General features: G+C 39.7%; 1 protein-coding gene across 1 annotated transcript; it reads right to left on the minus strand.

The window, feature by feature from the left end:
• Positions 1-306: 306 nt before the first annotated feature.
• Positions 307-24,200, minus strand: LOC133443775 (FYVE, RhoGEF and PH domain-containing protein 6-like). Its single transcript, XM_061720991.1, has 21 exons — positions 24,010-24,200; positions 20,701-22,624; positions 18,089-18,236; positions 17,131-17,198; positions 16,049-16,079; positions 10,473-10,624; positions 9,185-9,341; positions 8,931-9,018; positions 8,355-8,405; positions 8,167-8,225; positions 6,902-6,973; positions 6,469-6,537; positions 6,077-6,160; positions 5,892-5,971; positions 5,702-5,804; positions 5,445-5,582; positions 2,903-3,008; positions 2,651-2,745; positions 1,402-1,530; positions 1,173-1,312; positions 307-1,092 (listed from the first exon to the last, which is right to left on the minus strand). Exons 1-21 carry the CDS (start codon positions 24,017-24,019, stop codon positions 1,056-1,058), a joined length of 3,741 nt encoding a protein of 1,246 aa, XP_061576975.1. The 5' UTR covers positions 24,020-24,200; the 3' UTR covers positions 307-1,055.

Raw genomic sequence — 24,200 nt, forward strand, 5'->3', positions numbered from 1 at the left:
TTGCTTATATATATATATATATATATATATACACATATACATATACACACACACACACACACACCTGTATGTGTGTGTGTGTGTATATATATATATATATATATATATTATTATATGTATAAATATAAAAAGTTATTAAAAGGTGACATTGGCGATGATGTAGCAAAAAGGAACTGGCAAATGTCACGAAAATGGTGACATTTCAAAAGGACAGTTTTGTGGAAAAATATACAAAAGTGTGATCTACATAAAAAGAAATCTAATAGGGGGATTTTTTTTCCCCCATTGACTGACCACAAAACAATATATTTTCACAACTAAAGTATGTTTTAATGGGTATTGAAAGTTTATCAGGGCATACATACTGTAACAAAACAGAATTAAATGTATAAAAATTATATTTAAATTTGATAAATCTTTCATGACATTTTTGTTAATAGGATGTGCATACAAGGAAAACCTTCATCTACAACCATTTGAGTGTCTAAAGTGCAAAACATACTTCATTTAAAGGCAAAAGTAAGACTCAATAATATAAGTTGGATCATTCATGTGCCAACACAAAGAATACAGTGTCTTCCGTTGCCAGTGGCTCAACCTTTTAAATAACAAAAAAAAAAGATTTGCATGATCTGATTTGACCTATCAAGTGCAATAGGTAAATGTGAATCAAAGTGTTATATCAGTATGCCCCACAAATCTCTCAACAATATACTTTTATTAACAAATCTGTGGCACAGAGGTTCAAGTCAGACATTGACTAATTAATGAAAATAAAAAGAAAAACAAAGTTACAGGCCTTAAAATTCCATAAATTAAGGCAAAAAGTGTTATTAATAACATGATATGAAATAAATGCCCTATAAAGTTTGTAGAAAAGTTGTCTGAGTAATAAAATAGAAAAAAAAAAAAATGAAGTCCATTTTATTAGGATTATTTATTAAGTCCTTTAAAGAGTTCCAGATGCTTTTGGCTGAACTCTTGAAGGTCATGGTGGAAAACCTTTTCATGCTGGCCTGAGTCTGATCAACAGCTGCACACATCGTCCACTGACGTTACAGTACAGCTGCATCTTTGAATGAGTCGATCCATCTGTTTAAAAAGAAAAAAATACTTTACATTAGTGGTGTCTCAGTGAGCAGCAATAACCGTCATCCCTCCTGGTCCTTTACCTTTGAGCCGTCTGGACATCATCAGCTCGAAAAATGTAATACAGTATGTTTTTGTGGTAGAGTGTAAACTGTGTCTTCTTTGAGGAATCAACTTTCAATAAAAAGCCTAACAGAGGCTGGCTCTCCAAGGCCGCAACGTCCTGCATGAAAGACAAGAGGACAAACGACGGATAAACTTAAGATAAACCTCCTTACGGTGAGAGCTTCAGCAGACGTCAGTAGACCTTACCTCGCTTGCAGCGTACGTGTACAGGACCTTGTCTTTAATGACAAACCATAGCCTCTTGCCCTGCTTTTTACTGTGCTTGGACCTCTGCAGATACCCACTCATGGAGGAGTTGTCCGTGTTCGCCGTCACCTAAAGCAAGTTAATCCCAATAGTTACTTCCCATTTTTGTCTTTGTTAAAATGTCAGACTTTATAGCAGAACAAAATACTTTCAATCTCATGCAAAAAGTAGTTTTTATCTCTCCATAGCGAGATTTCATATTCATGTCCACTGTAAAGAGATAAGATAAGATAATCCTAAAATAAGATAATCCTTTAATAGTCCCACAGAGGGGAAATTTGCAGGATGTGATCTTGTAATTGTAATAGAATATATTTTATAAATATATTAAATTGATATTAATATTGTTGCTGAGGCATAGACAGCTTTTAAACACTTAGTTTGTCTAAAACAGTGGTTCTCAAATGGGGGTACGTGAAGACACTCCAGGTGAGATTTTAAAATATACATATATTTAAAAAGTAGCATCCATGCAAAAATCCTTTAAAAATAATTATTTCATAAATAATTGAGGAAAATATAAGTCTAAATTCATAAAATGAATTTCATCTTCAGGAGTAGGCTATTCAACTTATTATCCTAAAACCGCAGAGTATCCCCCACACCAGGATGGTTCCACCTAACCTGTCAATCACCTGGCTTCACCTGTCAATCACTTGGACCAACGATGGAGTCGTGGTTGAAGCATAGCAGCAATATTTTTATGTTTCATAAATCAGTTACTGATGGCACAGTGCTCTGTTTTAGGTCTTTTTTTTACAACCAAAAGTGCTTTGCGCTGGTTAGGGGGTACTTGGCTGAAAAAATATTTCACAGGGGGTACATCACTGATGATGAAAAGGTTGAGGACCACTGCTCTAAAACATGACATTTTGTTGTCTTCTCCAGGGTGAACCACTGCCTTTCACCCAAAGCTTAATAAGCAAGTGTAGATAATAGATGGATGTGTGACATTTTAGTGTCAGATTGTTCCTATGATATACGATTAGTCGAAAACTGGTCAAGTGTTACTCTGTGCCCCCACTCCCTTCCTTTCTTTGGATAAAACAGACATTTATGACCCGTTTGTCTGGAAATATGACACATGAGTTGTGAAAACCATAAAATTCTCTTTATAATACCGTCACTTTTCAGAGCCAAGTCTCTGATTAAGAACAGTGCAAGTGGAGCAGAACAAAGCATTGGCTACCTCTTTAAGGGCTGCGGGAATCTTCTTGGTCCTTCTGGAGAACGCAAAGGTGGCTTTGTTTCCAGGGGATATCGCTGCTGACGAGGCCATTTCACCTGATCAAATAAAACCTGTTACTATCGTCAGACAGATAACTAAGAGCTGCCTGGGTCTAATCCACACTGATGTCTAGACCGACGGCAAAAGAAAGAAAAAAAAAAGGCAACATTTAGGATCATATCGTGAACTTTGATAGATGCAGGCCACACTTACTTTTCTGTTCCTGAAGTATAACGAAACAGTGGTCACAGACTCGCGCCAACTGGTTCTTTAGATATTCAAGACAGTATTTGTTGGAGGAACAAGACTGGCACACCACCTGATGGGATGGTAAAATGTAAGAATTTCGTCTTTTACATGTTCAAAACACAGTTGCAATCATACGTTTACATATAGTACATATATTTACATATAAGAGAAGAGACAATACACCTTCTGAAGGCAAAGCTGAGGAAATGTTCCTGTTTTAGATCAATAAGGATTCCTGATTTTCTTTTTTTCCATAACATGAATAATAATGAGAGAATCATCCTCTTGGTTAGCATTAAGTAGAAATGCCAAATGACATTTTGGACAGGTCGTCAGTAAACATTCAGCAATATCTGCCTTTAATTTTCTGTGCATTTCTGGAAATATCTACAGCCTGAATCCATAATGCAAAACAACTAAATATTTTATTTTGGCATATGGCAGCAGATCAAATTAAAGCCAAACTTGAAAGATGTATTTAAAATTGATATAGACTACCTTGTTGCAGCTATCCTTGTCCAGTTTTTGATATTATTATGTTTTGCCTTTGTTTGTTTTTTATTGTTGTATTATCTTTTTTTCTGTTTTCCTTATTATTAATTGTTTTCATCGAATGCTTAGGTCTGAGGGGTGGGTTTGGAAGGGGGTGAAAATATGTGTATATTGTTAGACATCATTGTGGATGCCACGTTTATAATAAAAAAAAAAAATGTGTATATACTGTATATATATATATATATATAAATAAAAGCACTATGTGGCAGGGTGGAGAGGCGGATGGGACACAGGTGCGTGTGTCCCATCAACCTCTCCACCCTGCCACACACTACATCACAAAAAAAAAATCTGTGCATTTCTCCTGACAGATCTGGTGGTGCTGAGTCATGTTATGGGCTTTTCTTGCTTGCATCCATCATTGCAATATAAAAGGAATTTCCTTCCCAGGACTGAGATGGTCCACTATCTTCTCTTTGTTATGTGTACTGCAGAGAAAGAGCCCCTCAACGTGATGTTTCATCTTCTATCCTGAAGACTTTGTAAAGAAAAGGAAGTCCAGTTCCTTCGTTTCAAGCCTCATTTGTACATTTTTTTTTTTGTACAAAAATATATACGTGTGCCACTGGCGTTTACAATTGGTTAATATTGTTTGAACAGATGAACACGAGGCCTTCATGCAGGAGAGATGCAGGCCTGTCAAGTCCACGGTTCTTAACCTTGGTTGACTTCTTTCGAAGTCACTTAAGATATTGGTCCCGCGGGTGCCTTAAAATACACCTAAACGATGGCCTCCAATTACTGTAATAAGGTCATTTAATCCATCAGAAGCTTCTAATGCAGAAACATCATCACGTGCATCTCTACAAGCTGTTTAAGGTCCCCGTCATCAACGACCTACCAGAGGAAAAGTTCCTCAACTCTGTCAGACACGAAAAAAAAGGAGCGTTTATGTCTTTTTCTAAACGTTTAAAGGCTCGTGTGTCTGTACTTATAATTTAAAGCTATAACTTGCAGCTGGAACGTAAAGTACGTTTTTGCAGGTCCAGTTACTTACTGGGATGAAATCAACAAGCCATCGGCTGTTAAAAATCATATACCGTATTTGGCAGGGATAAAATATCTATTTTACTTTGAGCAGCGCTTGGCTTGGTTTCCCCCCACGTCTAGTTTTATTGCTCAGGAAAGTAAAATGCTACTCAGCTACTTATTTCCTATCGATATATTATGAGAGGTGCATTAATCTTCTTTAGAAGAAAGTGAATTGGCAGATTCAGCTGGTTTTGTAGTCATCTTTTTTTTTAATGTAAATCATAATAAAACATAAAAAGGAGGCAAGAGAACACACCAATGGACTCTTTATCAATGCAGGATTAATTAAATGTAAAGATATTGTTGAGTTACAGACTTTATTAGTTATGTTCAAGGCAAAAGGCAGAATATTGCCTGAAAATATACAACGTTTTTTTGTGTTTAGTTCAGAAAATAAGGACCATAGGAGGAAATTTGATTTTAAACATCCGTTTGCACGAACTACTTTAAAACAAATGTGTATTTCAGTATAGTTCAGGAACTCCTTAACAATTGATTTAAAGGATTGTAAAAATATTCACCAGTTCAAGAAATTGTATAAAGACAACATAATCAGACAATATGAACGGGTAAAATATCTTTTGTTGTTTTTTTGTTTTTGGTGTTGTTGGTGAGTTATTGTGTATGTTTTCTTATTTTTTGTTTTGTTTTGTTTTTTTCATTATTTTTTTTGGTATTATATAAGCAGTGACTGTTGAACAGACGGACAGACCATCTTCATATGTATTGTTTTATTTTTTTTGAGAAAGGAGCTTGTAATATAAGGCTTTCTTCTTCTTGCCCCTTTTCGATCATGGAATGGAACATGTATGTGAACTACCATTTCCATGATACGGAATAAATAAAATTGAAATGAAATTGAAATGAAATAATCAAACCTGGAAGAAGAAATAACTAAGGAATATTTTTGGCACCAGACCTTTCCACATGCACGGCAGTGATGTCTCCTCCAGGTGAGGGTGAACTCGCAGGTGCAGATCATGCACATGGTGGTCCGCGGATCAGGGATCCATATGGGGGCTTTGGATCCCAGAGGAGATCCATCACTTATCTCTACCTGAACGTAAGAATAAAAACCCAGCTCGGTTGTTATCATTGATTGCACAAACACACCCCCTGAGATATTATCGTATAGACACCATCGCACATGGGGTGTGGTGTCTGAGGCCGCCTCACCTCATCCAGAGGTTTGCCTGATATAAAACTGATCTTCTTCTTGGTGAAGTCACTGATGGCAGTGGATATCGCATCAAGCCATTCATCTCGCTCCGTGGCCGAACTAAAGCAAAAAAAAAAAAGTATATCTAATTAAATGACAACAGAATCATGAAATGAAACAAAAATAATAAACGTGTTGTCCAATTACCTTGCGGAGAGAATGAAGGAGCGCTCCACGCTTTCTATGTTCAGTTCATTCTGATAGGCCTCCTGACTTGGTTTACTAACCTGTAATTATTTTTAGAATGATCAGACCGCAGTGGGGAGCTCCTCTCGTTATAATAATGCAGTGTAGAGATGATGTGAAATGTGCAGATAAATAGAGATTCTCACCTTCATCCCAGCCAGGGACAGTATGTTTTTTAACTTGTACTGGCCTGACTGAACTGGAGTGGTGTACAGCAACGTGTCGTTGAACTAAAAGAGACAAACGACAAGGAAATGTGGTTTTTATGTCGTCTGAAACACTTCAGAGCAAGATCAATAAACACTGGCAAAAGTGAAAGGTTTTAAAAAAGATGCCTTCCGGGTTCCGTTTATGCGTCACAACGGAAGGTTTCAAGAGTTAAATCAGATCTTTTACGAGGAACAGCATGTGACAACTCTGTGTTTTGAGCTGAAAGTGCAGCTGGCCGAGGCAGAAGACACAATTCTAGTGGTTTTATTGTGACTGGGCTATAAAAGCAGGAAATAAGAGCCTGGAAAATGACAGCTGTGTACAGTACCAGGAAGAACATTCTCGGCTGCATGACCTTCCTGGACAGCTTCATCAGGACACCTTCTTTGAGGAAGATCTGGAACAGAAACGCGTGAAGTAGTTTCAATATTCAGACTCAGTAAGGTTTGTTTTTACTTTCCTCTTATTTGAGTTCAAGCGCACATAAGGGTTTTGACAGCAAGGGTGTTAAACTTGTTGAAAATGATTGATGCAAATGAGGACTTAATTCATTTTAGCTGCTTTGGTTTGTGCCTGCTGATGTACAAGTCAGGAAAATACATGAAGTCACTACTCTTGTAGCGTAACAAGTTCTATTTCAAAAGCAAACAAAAACATCATTATATTTTAATTATACCTGTGATTTTTTTTCTAAGACTGATGAAAAAAAAACAAAAAAAACATCTGTCTGTGTGCAAACCATAAAATAATTCAGGTCTTACTCGTCCAGGCTGGACGACCTCGTGGTGGCCATTGAGACGACACTGAACCTGAATCAACTTCTGGAAGTTATCCTGAGAAAAAAAGCAAGAAACATCAGAAACAGAAGACATTCTCATCAATGCTCAAAGAAATAAAAGAGGGAACACAATAAGACATCCCAGACCTGAATGAATGGAATATTCTTATTAAATACTTTGTTCTTTACATAGTTGAATGGGCTGACAACAACAAAAAACACCACACACAAAAATGATCAATGGAAATCAAAATTAGCAACCCATGGAGGTCTGGATTTGGAGTGACTCAAATTAAGGTGGAAAAAACACTACAGGCTGATCCAGCTTTGATGTAATGATCTTATATCACGTCAAACTGAGGGTCTGGAGGACTCAGGTTCAAGCCCTGGATTTTAACCAAGGTCAACCACTTTGGGCGCTGAGCAAGGCCGTTAACCCTTACTGCTCCTACTGTGGGTTGACTAGAGATGGGTTAAATGCAGAGAATACATTTCCCCATTGTGGGATCACTTAGATGTGACATAAATAATAAATAAAATACATTTTCCCTGTCACATGTGCTCAATGTGCAAGTGGTGAAGTTGCCAATCTTGGTCTTCTTTGGCAAATGCCCTGAACGGTGTTGGGCTGTAAGCACAACCCCCACCTGTGGACGTCAGGCCCTCATACAGTCTGTGTCTGACTGTTTGAGGAGACACATTCCCATTTGTGGCCTGCTGGAGGTGATTTTGCAGGACAAAGGTGGAGGAAGTGGTTCTACGGCCTCCTCCACATATCCTTATGTACTGGGCTGTTTCCTGGTAGCGCCTCTGTGCTCTGACACTACGCTGACAGACATGGCAAACCTTCGTGCCACAGCTCGCATTGATGTGCCATCCTGGATGAGCTGCACAACCTGAGCCACTTGTGTGGGTTGCAGACTCCGTCTCATGCTATCACGAGAGTGAAATCACCGCCAGCATTCAAAAGTGACCAAAAACATCAGCCAGAAAGCATAAGTGAGCCGTGGTCTGTGGTCACCACCAGCAGAACCATCCTTTATTGGGGACGTCTTGCTAATTGCCTATAACTTCCACCTAATGTCAGTTCCATTTACACATCAGCATGTGAAATTGATTGTCTATCAAGTGTTGCTTCCTAAGTTTGATTTCACAAAAGTGTGATTGAATTGGAGTTACATTGTGTTATTTAAGTGTTCCCTTTAATTTTTCTAAGCGGTGTAATTAAAGTTCATATTTCGCTCTCACCCCTTGTTTCATGATGTCATTGGCGTGATTGGCCACCTCTTTCACAATAGCCAGGGCAGCTTTGTGGATAAGAGAGAGAAAAATAAAGTTTTAATCACATAAATGAGATGTAAGGTTTCAATTCTGTTGCAATGGTCGATTTTTTTTTTTTGTTGTTGAAGCAAACACAAAAAAGGCCATGGGCTTACCTTGTGTGTCTTTGTAGTCATTTGAGTCTTCCGACAGGTTTTTTAGGTAGTCTGAATCAAACAAACAAACAGAAAAAAATTACATAAACCTAGTTTTGGGATCAGCAATGTGACCAAACAAGCAGGAACTAGTTTCACTGCAGTTTTCAGGTGCTCAGTTTGCATTACACAAACTATTTGGAAAAAAACAATCCTGGCTGAAAAAGGTGATTGCATAATGAAATAATACGAGAATGACGTGAGGAACATTCTTCACATTTTGGCTTTGCAGGATCAGCTCTAATCCAGTCACTGCGTGAAACACTACGTGCAACTCATGTTAAAGCTGCTGTTATGTCACCAAATCTGATTTGGGCACCCCTTCAAAACTCGTATTATTTGAGGGCTGAAAGAAAAAAAAGAAGAAGCTGCTCTGTGGACACAAGAGGGCAGCATGATACAGCACGATACAGTCGAGCACAGTTTAGCAGCTCACAAAAACATGACTTTGTATTTAAATGAAGTTTGATTTTTATCTAAATTGAATGTGTACAGGGGTAAAAGTGTAAGGGAGTGTTTGATCAGTATTTGATGTACCTGTGAGCAGCAGCTGATACTGGGGAATTCTCTGCACCGGCTTCAGTAGGTAATGCTTCAGTGCCAAGTTGGCGCAACGAGGACTTGCCTTGATTTAAAAAAGGCACAAAAAAAACAAAATACTTGACATATGACACAATTTTCAGAAGCAGAATATAACACAGATCCCTTTTACTCACACATAAGTAATGAAAAATCACACACCCAAAGGATATACCTCATCATACAGAAAAAAACTGGTTTAGCAGATTCACCTCAAATTCCTTCACTACCGCGCCGAATGCTGCGTTCTTTTTAGTCTGTTCGACCAGTAGAGCCACATTCTTGTCAAACTCCCGGATGTACGTGGAGTACATCTTTAGATACGGCCCCTTCTTCAGGAAAATGTCTGCCAGCTGAGAATTCCCATCCCTGCACACGAGAAAAACAAACAAACAAAAAACCAACTGCTCAGAACATAGAAAACTGTATCTGCAGACCGAGGCATTATGTCCATGCCTAAAGCAAAGCTAAAAAAATAGATATATACCAGTAGATTTTGGAGCAAGGCTACAGGATTAAATTAAAATACATTTAGATGCATTAGAATTAAAGCCACTCTATGTAATATTACCACTTATGACCACACAGGAGCCAACAGATCTGCTGTGTTGACAAACTCTGGCAATACTTTGCTAAATTTAAAAATAATACAACTTTATCCCAGTAATAGGTGCACTTTTAGTGTCTCCCCCCCACACACACACACACACCGTGCATTGGTACGGTAATGTACACGAAAACATAAGTGCAGATAAGAATATCTGCACTTATGTTTTTGTGTACATGTGAAATGTACATGTCATCAGGTGCATGGTTCTAATTCAAAGCGAACATCTAATCATGAACGGTCAAAATCCCTGAAAGTGTTGTAGCTCCAGCAGAAAGGGGTAAAACTGAAAGCTATATTATAGCTAATATAGTTGTGTATTTGTATTTTTAAAAGGTTTTAAGATGTTTTCATCTGAAAAAGTTACTTTTCTGACTTAAAATTTGTGGTTATTAATTTATTTGAATGTTTGGTTTTTGCTTCCCTCAAACATGATTCATAACACAGATAAAACCTTTTTTTTTTTTTTTTTTTTTAAACATACAAATTACCACTTTTTCGCCAGGACTTCACGGCCGATTTTGAGTTGTATTAATAATTAGAGCATTGATTTTGCACTCAATTAAACTGTAGATGTTTTTGAATATGTGTTAGCCTGCTAACTGAACTGTGATGTCATCAAATAATCTGCCGTTCTAACAGCAGAAAAACGGAACAGCATCCAAACGAATGGACGACATTCTCCATATGCTGCCCCCATGTGGTCAGAATTAGTATTGGTTGAAAGAGCTACTCTGAAGAAGTAAACGCTAAGAAGAAATGCCTGACTAACGTGGTTGACGTGAACCAAAGTGAGGAAAAAGTAAAAGAAATACTACAATACATTAAGCCACATGGAAAATGTGTGCCAAGTAAACACAAGAGTAAAAAGATGTTTTATAACTCTGGCATACCACTTGGCCACTCTCTGCGTGAACTCTCTGAGCAAGTCTTGGTTGAGTTCATAGAGCTGTGGGAGGTAGTACAGGATCTGGTTCAGGAGACGTTCCTCAATCACAGGCTTCCCGCTCTGACGAGGCGCCGCGGTGACTGCATCACGGAAGTCCTGTAGGCCGGAGGAATAATGTCAAATGAGGGAACTCACACACAAACATACACGCAGGCAGAAACAAGAGTAGGCCAAATAGAGGAACTGCTGATCTGGTCAGATTGAAGTGCAAAGACTCTTCTCAGCAAATCCCGTATCACAGTCATGTTTATACTCAAATCTCTGGGGTTTTTTTAAGTTGGAGGACGGCTGTGACACCATGACCGACTCACACACACCTGACTCGCATTAAACACTCTGAATCAGGACTAAAGCAGCGGAGCGGTGGAGCCCGAGGGGCGCTTTTCGCCTCTTTTTTTTGATGATGTGGACTTTTTTTGTTGTTGGTGGTTTATGGGGACACGTTGCTAAGAAAATTGCTTACAGACCAAGTGCCCACTAAAGAGTTCCTGTGGTTAACATTTGCAAACTGCTCCTACTAAAAGAGCTGACTATGAGGAACCCGGGTCACGTGGACTAGTATGAGGCAGCAAATTAGAAGAAATATCTGCTTGTTTTATGAGATAAGTACGATAACAATGCCGATGTGGCTGTCTTCAGTCAATAAACATTTTTGATAAGAGTCAAGAGAACAAAATCTACAGCGGCGCAGTCAAGAAGACGTTTGGTCTGAATCCTTTAATCTTTGCAAAAACAAATATTTTTCTATCAAGGCATACAACTGCTATTGCCTCCAGCTGAGATTTAAAGCTGACAGGAAAGAAGCATAGCTCCTTAAAACAAATGAATAAATAAAAATACATGATACAGAACCTGGGTAGGTCCCTGACAGTGATGGAAATGGTTGGGGATGAACATTTAGCATTATTTAAAAGAGAAATAATCAGATATTTACGGTGCTTTTATACGTCTTCCTTCAAACAACACAATGGATTTGAAATAAAACAATTGTAATGTGATCCATCTGCATTTTTAGCTTTGATTTATTAAAGTATCTCCATTTTCAGGGACTCAAATGTACATGGACTACTGAAAAGAAGATAATTGACCAGGTATAGTCCTCTCTTTCGTTACATTTTCGGAGTTGTTATCAGGCCTTTGACTGAAACTACAAATGTGAAGTCCAAGGAGCTCTTAATACAAGTTAAGGTAATCACTTGGGCATTAGGCTGAAAAAACGTAAATCTAGAAAAACGGCAATCTTAGGTGCAGCCAAATCAACGGTTTAAAAAACACTTGTGAACTCAACATTAAAACGCCTGGAAGGCCGCAGAAGTCAAATAAAATGGATGAATAAATGCTTTCCTCAATGAAGAAGAATCCCTTAACAATATCTACAGAGGGCAGGACCACTCTGGAGAGGGTATCATTGTCAGAATCTATCGTCAAGAGACGTACTTATGGGTGTAAATAAGGAGGATTCAAGACATGACATTCAAGAGCAGGAAAACCAGATTCGACTTGGTCAGAGAACAACTAAAGGAGCCTCCCATGTTCAACAATAAAACCTAAATAAACTTAAACAAAAAGAAACCATACCACGCTTGCCTTTCAAGCATGCCGGAGGCGGTGTAATGGTATGGCTACCAATGGAACGAGCAAAGATATTAAATATTCATCAATGGTCAAGCGGGTCGTGTGATCTGGAGCTAACGGAGCAAACTTTTCAGCTACTGACGACCAAACTGACAGTGGCTGCAGGGAAGGTCTGGAAAAGCATCTCCAGAGGGGAAACTCAGAACGAGGTGATGTTCACGGACTCTGGACTTCAGCCAGCCACTCACTGTTTTGTTGTTTTTGTTTGTTGTTGTCTTAATGTAACCTTTATTTTGCCAGGATGAAATAAAATGTCTTTTTTGAGGGAGACCTGGCTAAGAGGCACACTGGTTCAGTGTGCAAAAGAGAATTAAAAACAACTTAAATGCAACTAAAACATCATAAAATAATTTAGGTGCACCGGTGGCAAAAGCAAAACCAGATAAAAACGTACAATAAGCATATGATTAAGGGATTATAAGATAATAAAAGATCTGTTCAGAGTAGCAGTAAAACAGCCTTGTAAATAATAAAACCCAGTGTTGTTGCCTCAGTGATCGCCATGAGAGCAGAGCGTAAAGGTCACTGGCTGAAAGGGATTTCCATCCAAATAATAAAAATTACACATGTTTACAAATGTCACTTTGCCTAACAACCATTGTACCCCTGACAGTGGAAGTACTTTGCTCCAAACTGTTTTAATTCCTAGATAGTAAATGTCGTATTTTTGTAAAACCTCTTTTATTAAAGTTGAAAGTCTACACTTGGATCACAAATTGATCATTTTTTTCAAATCCATCCTCGGCCCACACTGAATCTGAATGTCCAAATGCTTCTGGACCTGGATGTGTGTGACAGATCTGCATCACTGGACGGCCTTCCTCCCCGGTCTACAGGGACCCGCCACTTCCTGTCCGTGCTCTGCAGAGGGGCGGCACTGCTCATGACTCAGCCCAGCTGCATTCTCTCTAAACATCTGCTCATGCCTTTGCTTTTGCTGCTTTTTTGTAAAAAAAAGGATGTAAAAATATGACAAAAAAACCCAACAACTAACTTTCAAACTCTCCTAATGACTTTCATTAGTTACAATGGCAGCTCATGCTGAATTAAAAACGGTTCCCTGGACTATTTTCGGTATGAAATATACACTGCATAATCCCTATTGTTTGCTTTAAAGAAATAACTTGTTCTTGTTCCTCTTTATGTGTCATACACACACAATTGTCTGCAACAATGGTCTTGGTCTGGCTATAAATCCTTTCTATTTAATGTGAAGCTTATCAATGGTGTTTTATTACAACCAGTTCCTAAAAAGACATCATGTGAAATGTGGATAAAAATAAAAGGCACCGGCTTCCAAATCCTTCCTCGTTTACCTGAATATAACGAGGCCATTTGGAATTTGATGGCAACGCCACATGACAAGAGTTGGAAAGACTAAGAAAGAAACCAAAACCTAAAACCCTCCCCGACAGCACTGATGGCAGCGCAGGTCCTCATGCGGCTGGTCTGTACGGTATTTACAGATCCCAGATGATTTATTTTTATTATTCTGACGATCCTGTGACTCTAGCTCTGATAGCACCTCCCTGACATGACATCTGTGAGTTTGAGTGAAATGTTTCTACTATAAAACACAAATAAATAATGATTTGGGTTAAAAAATCTCTTCTATTCTTCCTCTATACCGACTTTTATCTATCAAGGGGTGCAGGATCCCAGCTTATATTAGGTTTAAGGGGAGGTACACCTGAGACAGGTGCTGGAAAATGGAAACAAGGAAAAAAAGTGCAACGATTCTCACATTTCCAACTTATTTAATGTTTTTCTCATCAATTTCATTTTATTTGTGAATATATATCTATTTGTGCATCTCAGGCCTGCAAGACATTCCAAAGAAATAAGAAAAAAAGTGGTAATTTAGTTGTAAAAAGCAAGTGAAAGACAAAAAAAGAATATTTCAAATGGCTGATGTCATCAAGTGCTTGTAATGATGTGGTACAATAGTAGAACTGAGGAGAGACTAATCGTGTGAGCTTGTCTCTCAAAGGGTGGATTATCTCCATTTTCTCAACAAACATGAGATAAAATCGATTAAGCGTGAAAAAATAACAATGTTCCTTAAAGAACAATGAGATTGGATTTGCTTATTTCTCCTTAAACAGAGAAATAATGTTATCAAACAGTTCAAGGAATCCGGAGGTATTTACTCCTTAGCCTTGCAAAAAAAGTTAAACACACAAGTTGAAAGTGACTACCTGTGATCTCCAATCACTCAGATGGAGCTCCATCAAGAACCGTTGGTCATCAATACTTGATGTAATCACACAGACAAGGAATCATGGGACTAAATTCACAAATTCCACTTTAAAACATTACTTTGCAACAGGAAAGCCTTACAATAACCTACTCCAGTCTATGGATCAAAGGCCTCTGGGACGGGCAGAGGAAATATCTATTCCATATGTATTTATGAAGAAATATCATCTTTTGCTGGAAAAATTGGTGCCACAGGCAAAAAAAGACAGCTGTTGCCAAGGACAGGCAGGCTCTGCGTTGGTGTGGGGTTGTATCAGTCCCTGAAGTGTCCACTGAAGGTTTAGAGCAGCATATGCTGCCTTAACGACAACATCTTTTCCAGAGACAACTGGGCATTTGCAGCTACCTGAGCGATTGGTAGTTTGTACGAACCCAGCGTCGGCTAAACGCCACCGAGTCAACACCTGAATTGGGATATTCTGCTGTAAACCATTTAATAAAGTTCATTCTGTCCATGGCTTTACAATTTAACTTGCTGATTCTTTTGGTCGGACAAGAATATTCAGGTTTTTAAATACCTTTTTAAATACCTGACATGTTTTGGTGATTACTTCCGCCTTCATAAGAGTCACATGAGTCACTGGAAGTAATCGCCGAAACATGTCAGGTATTTAAAAACCTAAATATTCTTGTCCGACCGAAAGAATCAGCAAGTTAAATCGTCTGTAAACGTCTGCCGGTGGCCACTGCTAACTCCCATTGACATGCGGTGGGCGTGTCCTCGGCAGACTTCTCCAATAACACGGCTATGCTCAGTATGAAGAAAAAGAGGCTTTAAAACCTCCTAAACTAATGGATAGGGAATGCGTCATCTATTGTTTTTACAATCTATGCACTGGCTGAGCCCCTTGCCAAATTAAAAGTCTACGCCCCAGATCATAAACCAATTTATTGCTTTAAATTCAGACGTGGAACAAAGAAAGAAAAAAAGCCATTGAAGTGAGGTGGTTGAGGATCACTTTCTGCAAACATTAGCATGCGAACACTGACTAAAATTAATGTTCTGCTAATATTAGTATGCTGACATGAGAGACAACATTGTGGACCACGGTGAGCATGTCGATTATGGCTTACTTTTCACACTTTTAGGATTATCCTTACGACAACGTTACCATTGAGGGGTAAATCCGCCCTTCACTTTCAATGTGACACATCATTGTTGTTTCTTTCTGTTTTTCCACAAATTACAACCCATCGAGGTCAAGGTGAAAGTCCAAATCCCAGATCAGAAACAACGATCGATCGCACTGCCACTATTTCCTCCAGAGAGCTTTGTCATGTGACCCAAACTTTTTATGTGAAGTGCAGCAAAAGGAAGGAGATGATTACATCTTTTACTGGCTTTCATAGGTTACAGATTAAATTCCTCAAACACCAGGAGGAGACGAGGTTAGTGTGTTGAAGTCAAATGTTGGGTTTGCATCATTCTGCACATTTACTGAGAGTCGTAGGGGAAAAGAATGAGGAATGTGAGCCAAACTGAGGGGAGTCGGCCTGCTCGGGGTGTGACCCGCCGGCCGGCTTAATCAAATACACATGCTGAATGTACGATCAGACGGCACACCGGATCTGCGTCACAAATACACAGAATAAGACCCCTGGAGCGCGGCATGTGCGGGTACTTACAACATGTAGCAGTTTCAGGACATCAACAAACCTAGAAGGAGACAAAACAAACCAAGAAAGTGATGAGGCAGACAGCAAAGAGCCTCGTATTATGAAGTACAAAGTGCACGCATTCAAAGTTACAGTTTAAGCTAAAGTTTTGAGTTATGGGTTCAATGAAATGCAGGTCGTCTGTCGTTCTCACACCATTGCAGCGTCATTTAAGATGACAGTCACACACTTCTCCACAAACCATTACATACGTCTTACTGGAAGGCTTCTTTTTATTTTAAACTGGAAACTAGCACCAGAGGAGGATGCAACAGCGGAACCAAAAGCAAAACAAAATTTGACAAAACATCATTGTGCAATGTGCATTGTGTGGTCCTTTGTGGTATTCTGTGACACGTCATCATCATATTTTCTGTTTCATGGCAGCAATTAATGCCATAGCCAGAAAAATGGATTGAACTTAACTGAACTGTTATTTAACAGAGTAAGAGGAGCATCAGTGATAGATATGGTAAAACTGGGACAAACAAAAATGACTATAGCTGCAAAGTTAGACGTCACTAGTAGCTGAAAAATATTAAGTCCACCTACAAAAGAAGTGTAATTAATAAATTAATTACCCAAGTAAGAAACTAAAGGAAAGAGATATACCATTGATATGATGATTATGCCTTACCTGTGTTGCTTTGCCAATCTTTTGTCTCGTTCTCTCTGTTTTAGTATTCACTTTTATTGTATTAGTATTTTAACATTCTGCAGTTATTTTTATTTACTCTGCTTGTTGATTGTTTTTTTCTTGTTTGTCTTCTTTTGCTGTTTATTTTGTTTTTGTTTCTGTTCTAGTTTTACTTTCTAATAATAAACAAGTCATGTAATGTCCTGTAAACGGCGAGGTCCTTGCATAAGCCCCCCTAGGGTTTCTGTCCTCACGTGCACAACCACTACCTGTTATCTTTCCTCTGGAAATGAATTATCATGTCATGTTTATGTATACATTCATGTTGTGCAAATTAAATAAATAAAAAAAAAAAAAAAAAAGTGAAACTCTGGTTTCTGGGTGGGAAAAAAAAGAGAAAAACAGCAACTCTTACACACTCTCAGAGCTCATGATCTCCGTGGCGATGTGGTGGATCTTGCTTTTCTTCTGTCCAGTCGGCGTCTGACGAAGATGCAAAAACAGAATTATTCGGCTGGCGTGCAACTGATCAAGCTAACATTCCTGAGTCTGTTATTAGATAGTGAGGAGTGAAAACTTTTGTTGGAGACTAAGTTTTGAGTCGCAACGGAATATGTGTTTTTAGCAAAATGGCAATGCTGTTAACATGCAGGAAACAGAAGTACGTAAAAATAAATACCTATTTTAAGCCTCTGATGAGACTAAAAGATATCAACCGCTGTCATTTGTTAGTACTACCGATGTCGTGCAAACTGCTGACAAAAGATGCAAAAAGAGAAGAGTTTATGGCCTCGAGAAAACTGGATTTGTGCTTAGATATTTATATTCAAGTGTTAGCAGCAGAGGCCATGAACTCTCGCCCTTTTGTGTCTATTGAGAGTTGATGTCAGTCGACTCGTACGGACTTATAATAAAACAGAAGCTGGCAGGCAGAGATTCTTCTACAAATTGACCTCTTTATACACTCGCATACAAGGTTGAACCTCAGTCTGTCTCACGCTACCACATAAGCAGAATAACGTGTGAATCTTGTCCAAGGCCTGAAGTTGGGATTTATTTTGACATAGTTCTCCTGCCTCTTGTGCGAACATTAACTGCCATTGTGCTCAAACAGGTTTTCTCTTCTCACCCAAAATAGCTTCATTTCATGTTGTTTTGTTCCCCAACAACTGTTTACCACCCTTACCATACGCAACAATAGACAGAGGGTTCTTTTAAACTACTGAGAGAGAAACAAAAGGTGTATCAACAATGTCCCTGAAAAGCAAGAATAGTTCTTCCCTGCAGAATAATCCTTGTAAGACGATTCCAGGAAATGTTTCTGAGCACTTTGAGGAACTCGAGTCATAAATGTGCCAATAATCACTCCTCACCGTAGTCTGATCTGGCTGGTCAGGGTCGCCTTTGCTCGACGCAGAACTGCTATCATCTTCATCCTCCTCGTCGTCGTCGGAGGTGTTGGCTTCAATATCGTCATCCGAGGGGGCCTCGTTCTGGAAAGCCATCTCCTCATCGACAGAACTTTGAGAGGTCAGCATGGTGAGTCAGATAACAAAGACAGATGCCAGAGAGTGAGCACGTTGTACAAAATCAGCTGAAGGCACTTAATAAAAACAATGAACACAGTAGACAACGACACGTATAAAGCGTACACAAAGCACACCACTGGAATGAAGAGTGCATGATGGGGTTTTTTTTTTTGATAGAAGATTGAAGGAAAGGTGAGGTTTAAATTTTAAATTCTTTCCCTTGGCCAATTATCTGAAGAATTTTTCTAACGTTTCCTGCTTTGTTTACATCAGAGAAGCAAAAATGAGAGGAGTTTGCAGGAAACGGTGCACACAACCCCCACAATCCCAGAACAAACATGAAATGATAATCATTGTTGCTGTTACGCATTACAAACACCGGTTCAGCTGCGTGAATCGGGTCATGCACAAGCATTTTTCTCTAAGTACCGGTACTATTGAACTCAGCAAAGGAAAAGGAACCCAAACCAGACACAAAACAATAATCATCACCCAGTTTGGCAACTAATTGTTACTTTAAAATGACTGTCAGTAAGAAGTCAAGAGGAAACTGAACCAAAGATGCGCTGCATATCTAAGATACCACAATACCCTGAGGGAGCGCTGCTGCTGAAACGGCAGCACCTCCCTGAACCGAGCTCTAGCAAAAGAGAGAGGCTGAGGCCAACGAGCATTAAGTCTGGGATTGTATTCCGCTTGGCTTTTGCACCTAACCGAGTCCAATCTCTGTTTGTGAGCCGCTCAGCGTGTTTTGAACACGTGATCGTTGCCCAGTTTTAACTAAAAAGGCTGACGCATTAAGCAGTCAATGTAATCCCACTTTTCCAAATGAATCCCTTTCTGTTGTGAAAGGGATTATTACACCCCGTACTACCGAGAATATACACACAGACAAGAAAGAAAAAAAAACTAAAACCAGCAAACATGTCCACACTTACCACCATTCGTACTTAGTGGTAAGTGCAGGCGTGTTTAGATATTTTAAATTCCAGGTTTAAAACCTAGAAAGACAATGTCTCTTCAACCTCCCTTCAAATTACTGGGTAAGAAACCACTAATTGGACCAGAAAAAAAAAATGTGTTCTTTAAAAGAAAATTGATAAATACATACTTTATATTGACAATGAGCTTTGATGCAAAATGAAAAGCAAAACAGCCTTTTGTTTTCCACAATGCCACTTGCTCTTATGAGGTTTGTCATGTTGTAGTCTCTTTGGATCAACTTTGAACAGCAGGAACCGGTTTAATCGTGAGCTCCATTTGTATTGAAAAGTATTGTATCGGAATTTTCAAGTTCCTAGTCGGAGGTTTTAACTGGAATGCACCTTAAAGTCACAATTCCTACTCAGAGTTGGAGAAACCTCACCCACCCTGACCTTTGAATCCAACATGGCTGCTACTTTCTTCAATAAAGTAAATGCTCATCTAATTTTATGTTTATAACAGTTCCTATTTTTTCTTTCATGTTAAAAGGTTGGGTATCCAATTGTATGAAATTCCTAACCCAGAACTCTTATTGTCCCATTCCCTGAATATCTTCTGTTCACCTGCTAGCTGGCCGTCTCATGAGTACACCGTCAAAAAACAACAACAACAAAAAACACACACCTGTCTCCATAAACTGGAAAGTAAGTAAGTCGGGGTAACCTGTCCCCAAAAATAATCACAAACGTTGCTCCAACTTATCAGCAAAAGAGCCTGTGCACATAAATTGGGCGAGGAAGCAAGGACTTAGCTCACCGTGTTTTGCTGATGTTTAAAATTATCAACAGAGTAATCCAAAAAATAACTTACCCTGCCTTTAAGTTAACCGTAAACATACACCTGGATTCAGTTTTTAAATCAGTAGACATGTACAAATACAGTGAATAGTGTTGCATCATTGTCAGTCCCGACTTCGAAGCTAAACAGATGGAAGCTTATCGCTTCCAGAGTTTTACTGCACTTTAAAGCCTCAGCAGGAGGCTGTCCCTTTAAGAAACACACCAGGTGCCACTTCAGTTCCAAATACACCTCAGAATAAACATGAAGAGGCACAATGCTAGGGTGGAAACCACCTTGTCATACAGAAGGCCCTGGCACTTCACTGATAACAGCTGTGAACTGATGACTGGTAAACCTTTCCTTACATATCCTTCTCTACTAGGCTTTTTTTAAGCTTTCGGCCTACTTATAATAATGTTGTATGATACATATTCAGAATGACTGGGTTAATCAGCAATTTGCCAACACCTGAAAAGCTTTGTCAGCACTCGCGCCGCCACTTTCATCACACTGCCCTGCCAACAATCTGCAACAAAAGACACAATACAGTCTCCCTCTCCGTAATCTCCCCCTTTGCTTTAATAACAGCACCTCTCTGTCATTAGCTAGATAGTTTGCAGCTGAATTATTCAAATAGGCTCAAGGCATCTTCAGGCATTCCTGACGCTGAGTATGATCGAAACAAGATATACCTGTCGCATTCCTTTGGCGTCTGACACTGTGTTTTCACCAGAGACATATATGGCAACTGCTCTTCATAAATGCCCTCATCATCATAAAGTGAATTATGCCATGGCTGAGAGAGGGAGCCCGGAGGAGATGACTCTGCTTTGCCCACATCCACGTTTGTGTAGTCCAATATGTCCTCATAGACATGACTTTTACGGGGGAGAACTTCTTCAAACTCGTCTCCATCCACACTCTGCTCAACTCCGATTAGCGGGCAGGAGAGTTTACGCTCCGCGCTGGGATCCTCAAAGGTGCTCTGGTCCCTGAGCAAATCTTGTTCAGAACCGGTCACTGGGCTCTGGCCGCCTTTCGCGATCATCTTGGGAAACATCTTCAGTTTTGAGTCTAGGAGCTTCCGAAAAGTGTTTCTCTTCTGTACGTCAGAGCGAGCGACATCAGCAGTAGAGAAGGATTTGGCTTTCTGTTTGTTCAGACTGGAACGAGAAGATTTGGCGTATACAGCGGTCGAAAGGCTGTTGCTTGAATTCTCGTTTGGCGGCAAAGACAGCTCTCTTGTCATTTGTTCCTCTGGAGCACCATGTCGTAGCGGACAGACTTGTATTGCTTCATAATCTTCTAACTTCTCTGCTTCGTCCTCCTCAAGAAATTCCCTTTTCTTCATCAATACTGGGCTTTTGTGTCTCTGAGGTTTCTTTGGAGTGACGTTAGCCATCGCGTTCTCCTCCGCTGCCGTTGCGACGCTACGACACTGGTTGATCTCTGGTGGACTGAGCAAATGGCTATCTGTGGACCCACATTCAGCCTCTCTTTCCCTCTGAATCTCTTCATCATCCCCGTCAACGGATATCTCTCTCTCATAGATGCTGCTTTCCCAAGCCAAATCGTCCTCCTGCCCATCCTTTGGTGGTGTCTGAGGAGCAGAGGTTGGTGTTTTCTTTGGATTGCACAGGAAAGGCTTCTTCCTGGGCGGAGGTACTGGTGGGCCACAAGCTCTTCTCGCCGACAGAAAAACTGGCAGTTTGTTTTCACTCTCAGGTCCGCTGACAGACGAGAATGAGCTGCCCATCCCGTCTAATGACATTTTGCACTCTTTGACGTCTTCTTCCCTCCCTTCCTCGATTGCAGTCTCTTCCCTCTGTCCCTCCACCTTTTCCTGATGGACCTGGACAGCTGTTCGGTCTTTCCGTGGTACAGGGACATGGAGAGGCTTCCTAGAGGTTGATTTAGGCGGGGACAACCTGGTTTCTTCTGAGGCAACATCCTCTGGTCCTTGTCCAGGTACACTTTGAAATATTGCATTGGCACGTTCCTCATCGTATAACGTGGTGTGAGGAAGACGAGGCTTGACACTTACTTCAGGACTTGAGGTATCAGAGTCTGTGTTGGGATCTTTGTCCGCAATAAATGTCTCATGTAGAGGTTTGCGATTAGAAACGTTTATCACTTGGCTGTTCCCATTGCCTGCCTTCCCCTGGTGGTGATCGAGCGTTTCCCGGGACGTAAGAACAGCCTCTCTGTTTTCCACAGTCCTATCCCGGAGTGGCGTTTCAAAGTCTTTCTCTGTTTTCTTTAGGTTTCTGTTCCTGATGCACGAGCAGTTTTCCTGGCTACAAAGACAAATAGGAATAACATAATCCCAGTCAGGCTTCTTGCCCCCTTGTTGTAATCCATTCTCAGAGTTCAGACGCCCAACAGTCGTTGGGGTTTCTAATGCAGACGTTTGGCTCTGGCTCTTTGAAATGAGTGGCTTGGATTTGGGGGTAAGTTTAGCGAGGCAGGGTTTGGGAGCCAGGGCTGGTTTAGCCTTCCTCTGGGTGGCAGGAGAAGGTTGCGAGAGGCCATCTCTCTTGGGGATTGGGGGAGACGGCCCTGCCCTCTGGTACTGGGCCAACTTTGGTTTAGGTGCCACAGTTGGTTTCTGCATGCCTGAGGAGAGAGAAATGAACCACAAAGCATCTGATTATCATGTAAAATTCAGAATCACTCACAACACAAAGCATCAAATCTAATACGATAGAAAAGATAAGAATAATGTATAAATATCTAAATCAATATTTGCTGTACTTCCATCAGTTTGGCAAACCTTACCCAATTAGATGTTTGCTCTTTAAACCTGTTTTGTTTGTCCTTTTTACAACTAATCCAAACCTAGTGAGAACTTTATGTACAAAAACTGTAAAGCACTCCTCCTCCATAAAGCTCACATGGCCTTTGTTTGCAACTCCAGGCAACAGCGCAGTAATCCAGCCCATAGTAGAGGAAGAGGAGAAGCAGGTCAGAAATGAAGAGTGGGAGGTAAAAAAGGGGAGGAAGGGGAGTAGGGAGCTTCATGGACTGGTACATCTGGCTGAACTACTGTCCTAATCTCCCGTGGAGGTCAAAGCAGACTGCACTGCTGACAGAAAGGGATGTTGTTTTCAAATATTTCCCTGTTCAGAAAACCACAGGCTGAACAGCTGACAGTAGAGTACTCTTTTGAGATTAAAAAAAAAAGAAAAAGTCTTATTTTATTTGGAAATGTTCCATGTATATAATAATGTTATGAAACAAGCAATTGATTAAATATATGCACTGGTAGGGCTGCCACCTTTCAGAAATAGAAATAAGGGACGCCCTGATTTCAGCAGCGCAGGAGCCAAAAAAAAAAGCCCTAAAACTTCTAAACTGAATAAAAATGTGTTTATTTTATATAAAAAACAAAATGCTTTGATTTAAAGTTTAAAGTGCTTTAATAGCATTGAACTTTCATGACTGTAGAGACAGACAACCATATAGCAACTGAAATATCCTCCTATGCTACGTATGTCCACATCAGCCCAGATGTATAATATAGCCTACAGGTGAAGAATATGGTGTAAAAGTTAATTTATTTCAATAATTCAACTAGAATATGGTGTAAAAGTTAATTTATTTCAATAATTCAACTAGAATATGGTGTAAAAGTTAATTTATTTCAATAATTCAACTAGAATATGGTGTAAAAGTTAACTTATTTCAATAATTCAACTAGAATATGGTGTAAAAGTTAATTTATTTCAATAATTCAACTAGAATATGGTGTAAAAGTTAATTTATTTCAATAATTCAACTAGAATATGCTGTAAAAGTTAATTTATTTCAATAATTCAACTAGAATATGGTGTAAAAGTGAATGAAAATACGGTACAAATCGTCCCGTATTAGTTCAATACGGGACGCAACATTTTTTTCTCAAATAAAGGACAATTCCGTATTTTACGGGACGGGTGGCAACTCTACATCAACCCGGACAGCCGCCGTCACGCAACAACACGCAGAAGTGTGGCCCCTACCTGAGCTCATGCTCGCTCTCTCTCTGTCTCCTCTGAGTTGTCAGCCCTTCGTAATCACTGCAAACGCAGATAAATCCTTCATCCCCGGACAAGCCGCACAGTTACGAGTCACTCTTCATTTTCCCGGAACACCTGCGAGCAGGATTCGTCTCTCTCACCCGCCGCTGGCTGCGACATGTAACCAGCGAGCA

The sequence above is a fragment of the Cololabis saira genome, chromosome 5, assembly GCF_033807715.1.
Source record: "Cololabis saira isolate AMF1-May2022 chromosome 5, fColSai1.1, whole genome shotgun sequence".
NCBI lineage: Eukaryota > Metazoa > Chordata > Actinopteri > Beloniformes > Belonidae > Cololabis > Cololabis saira.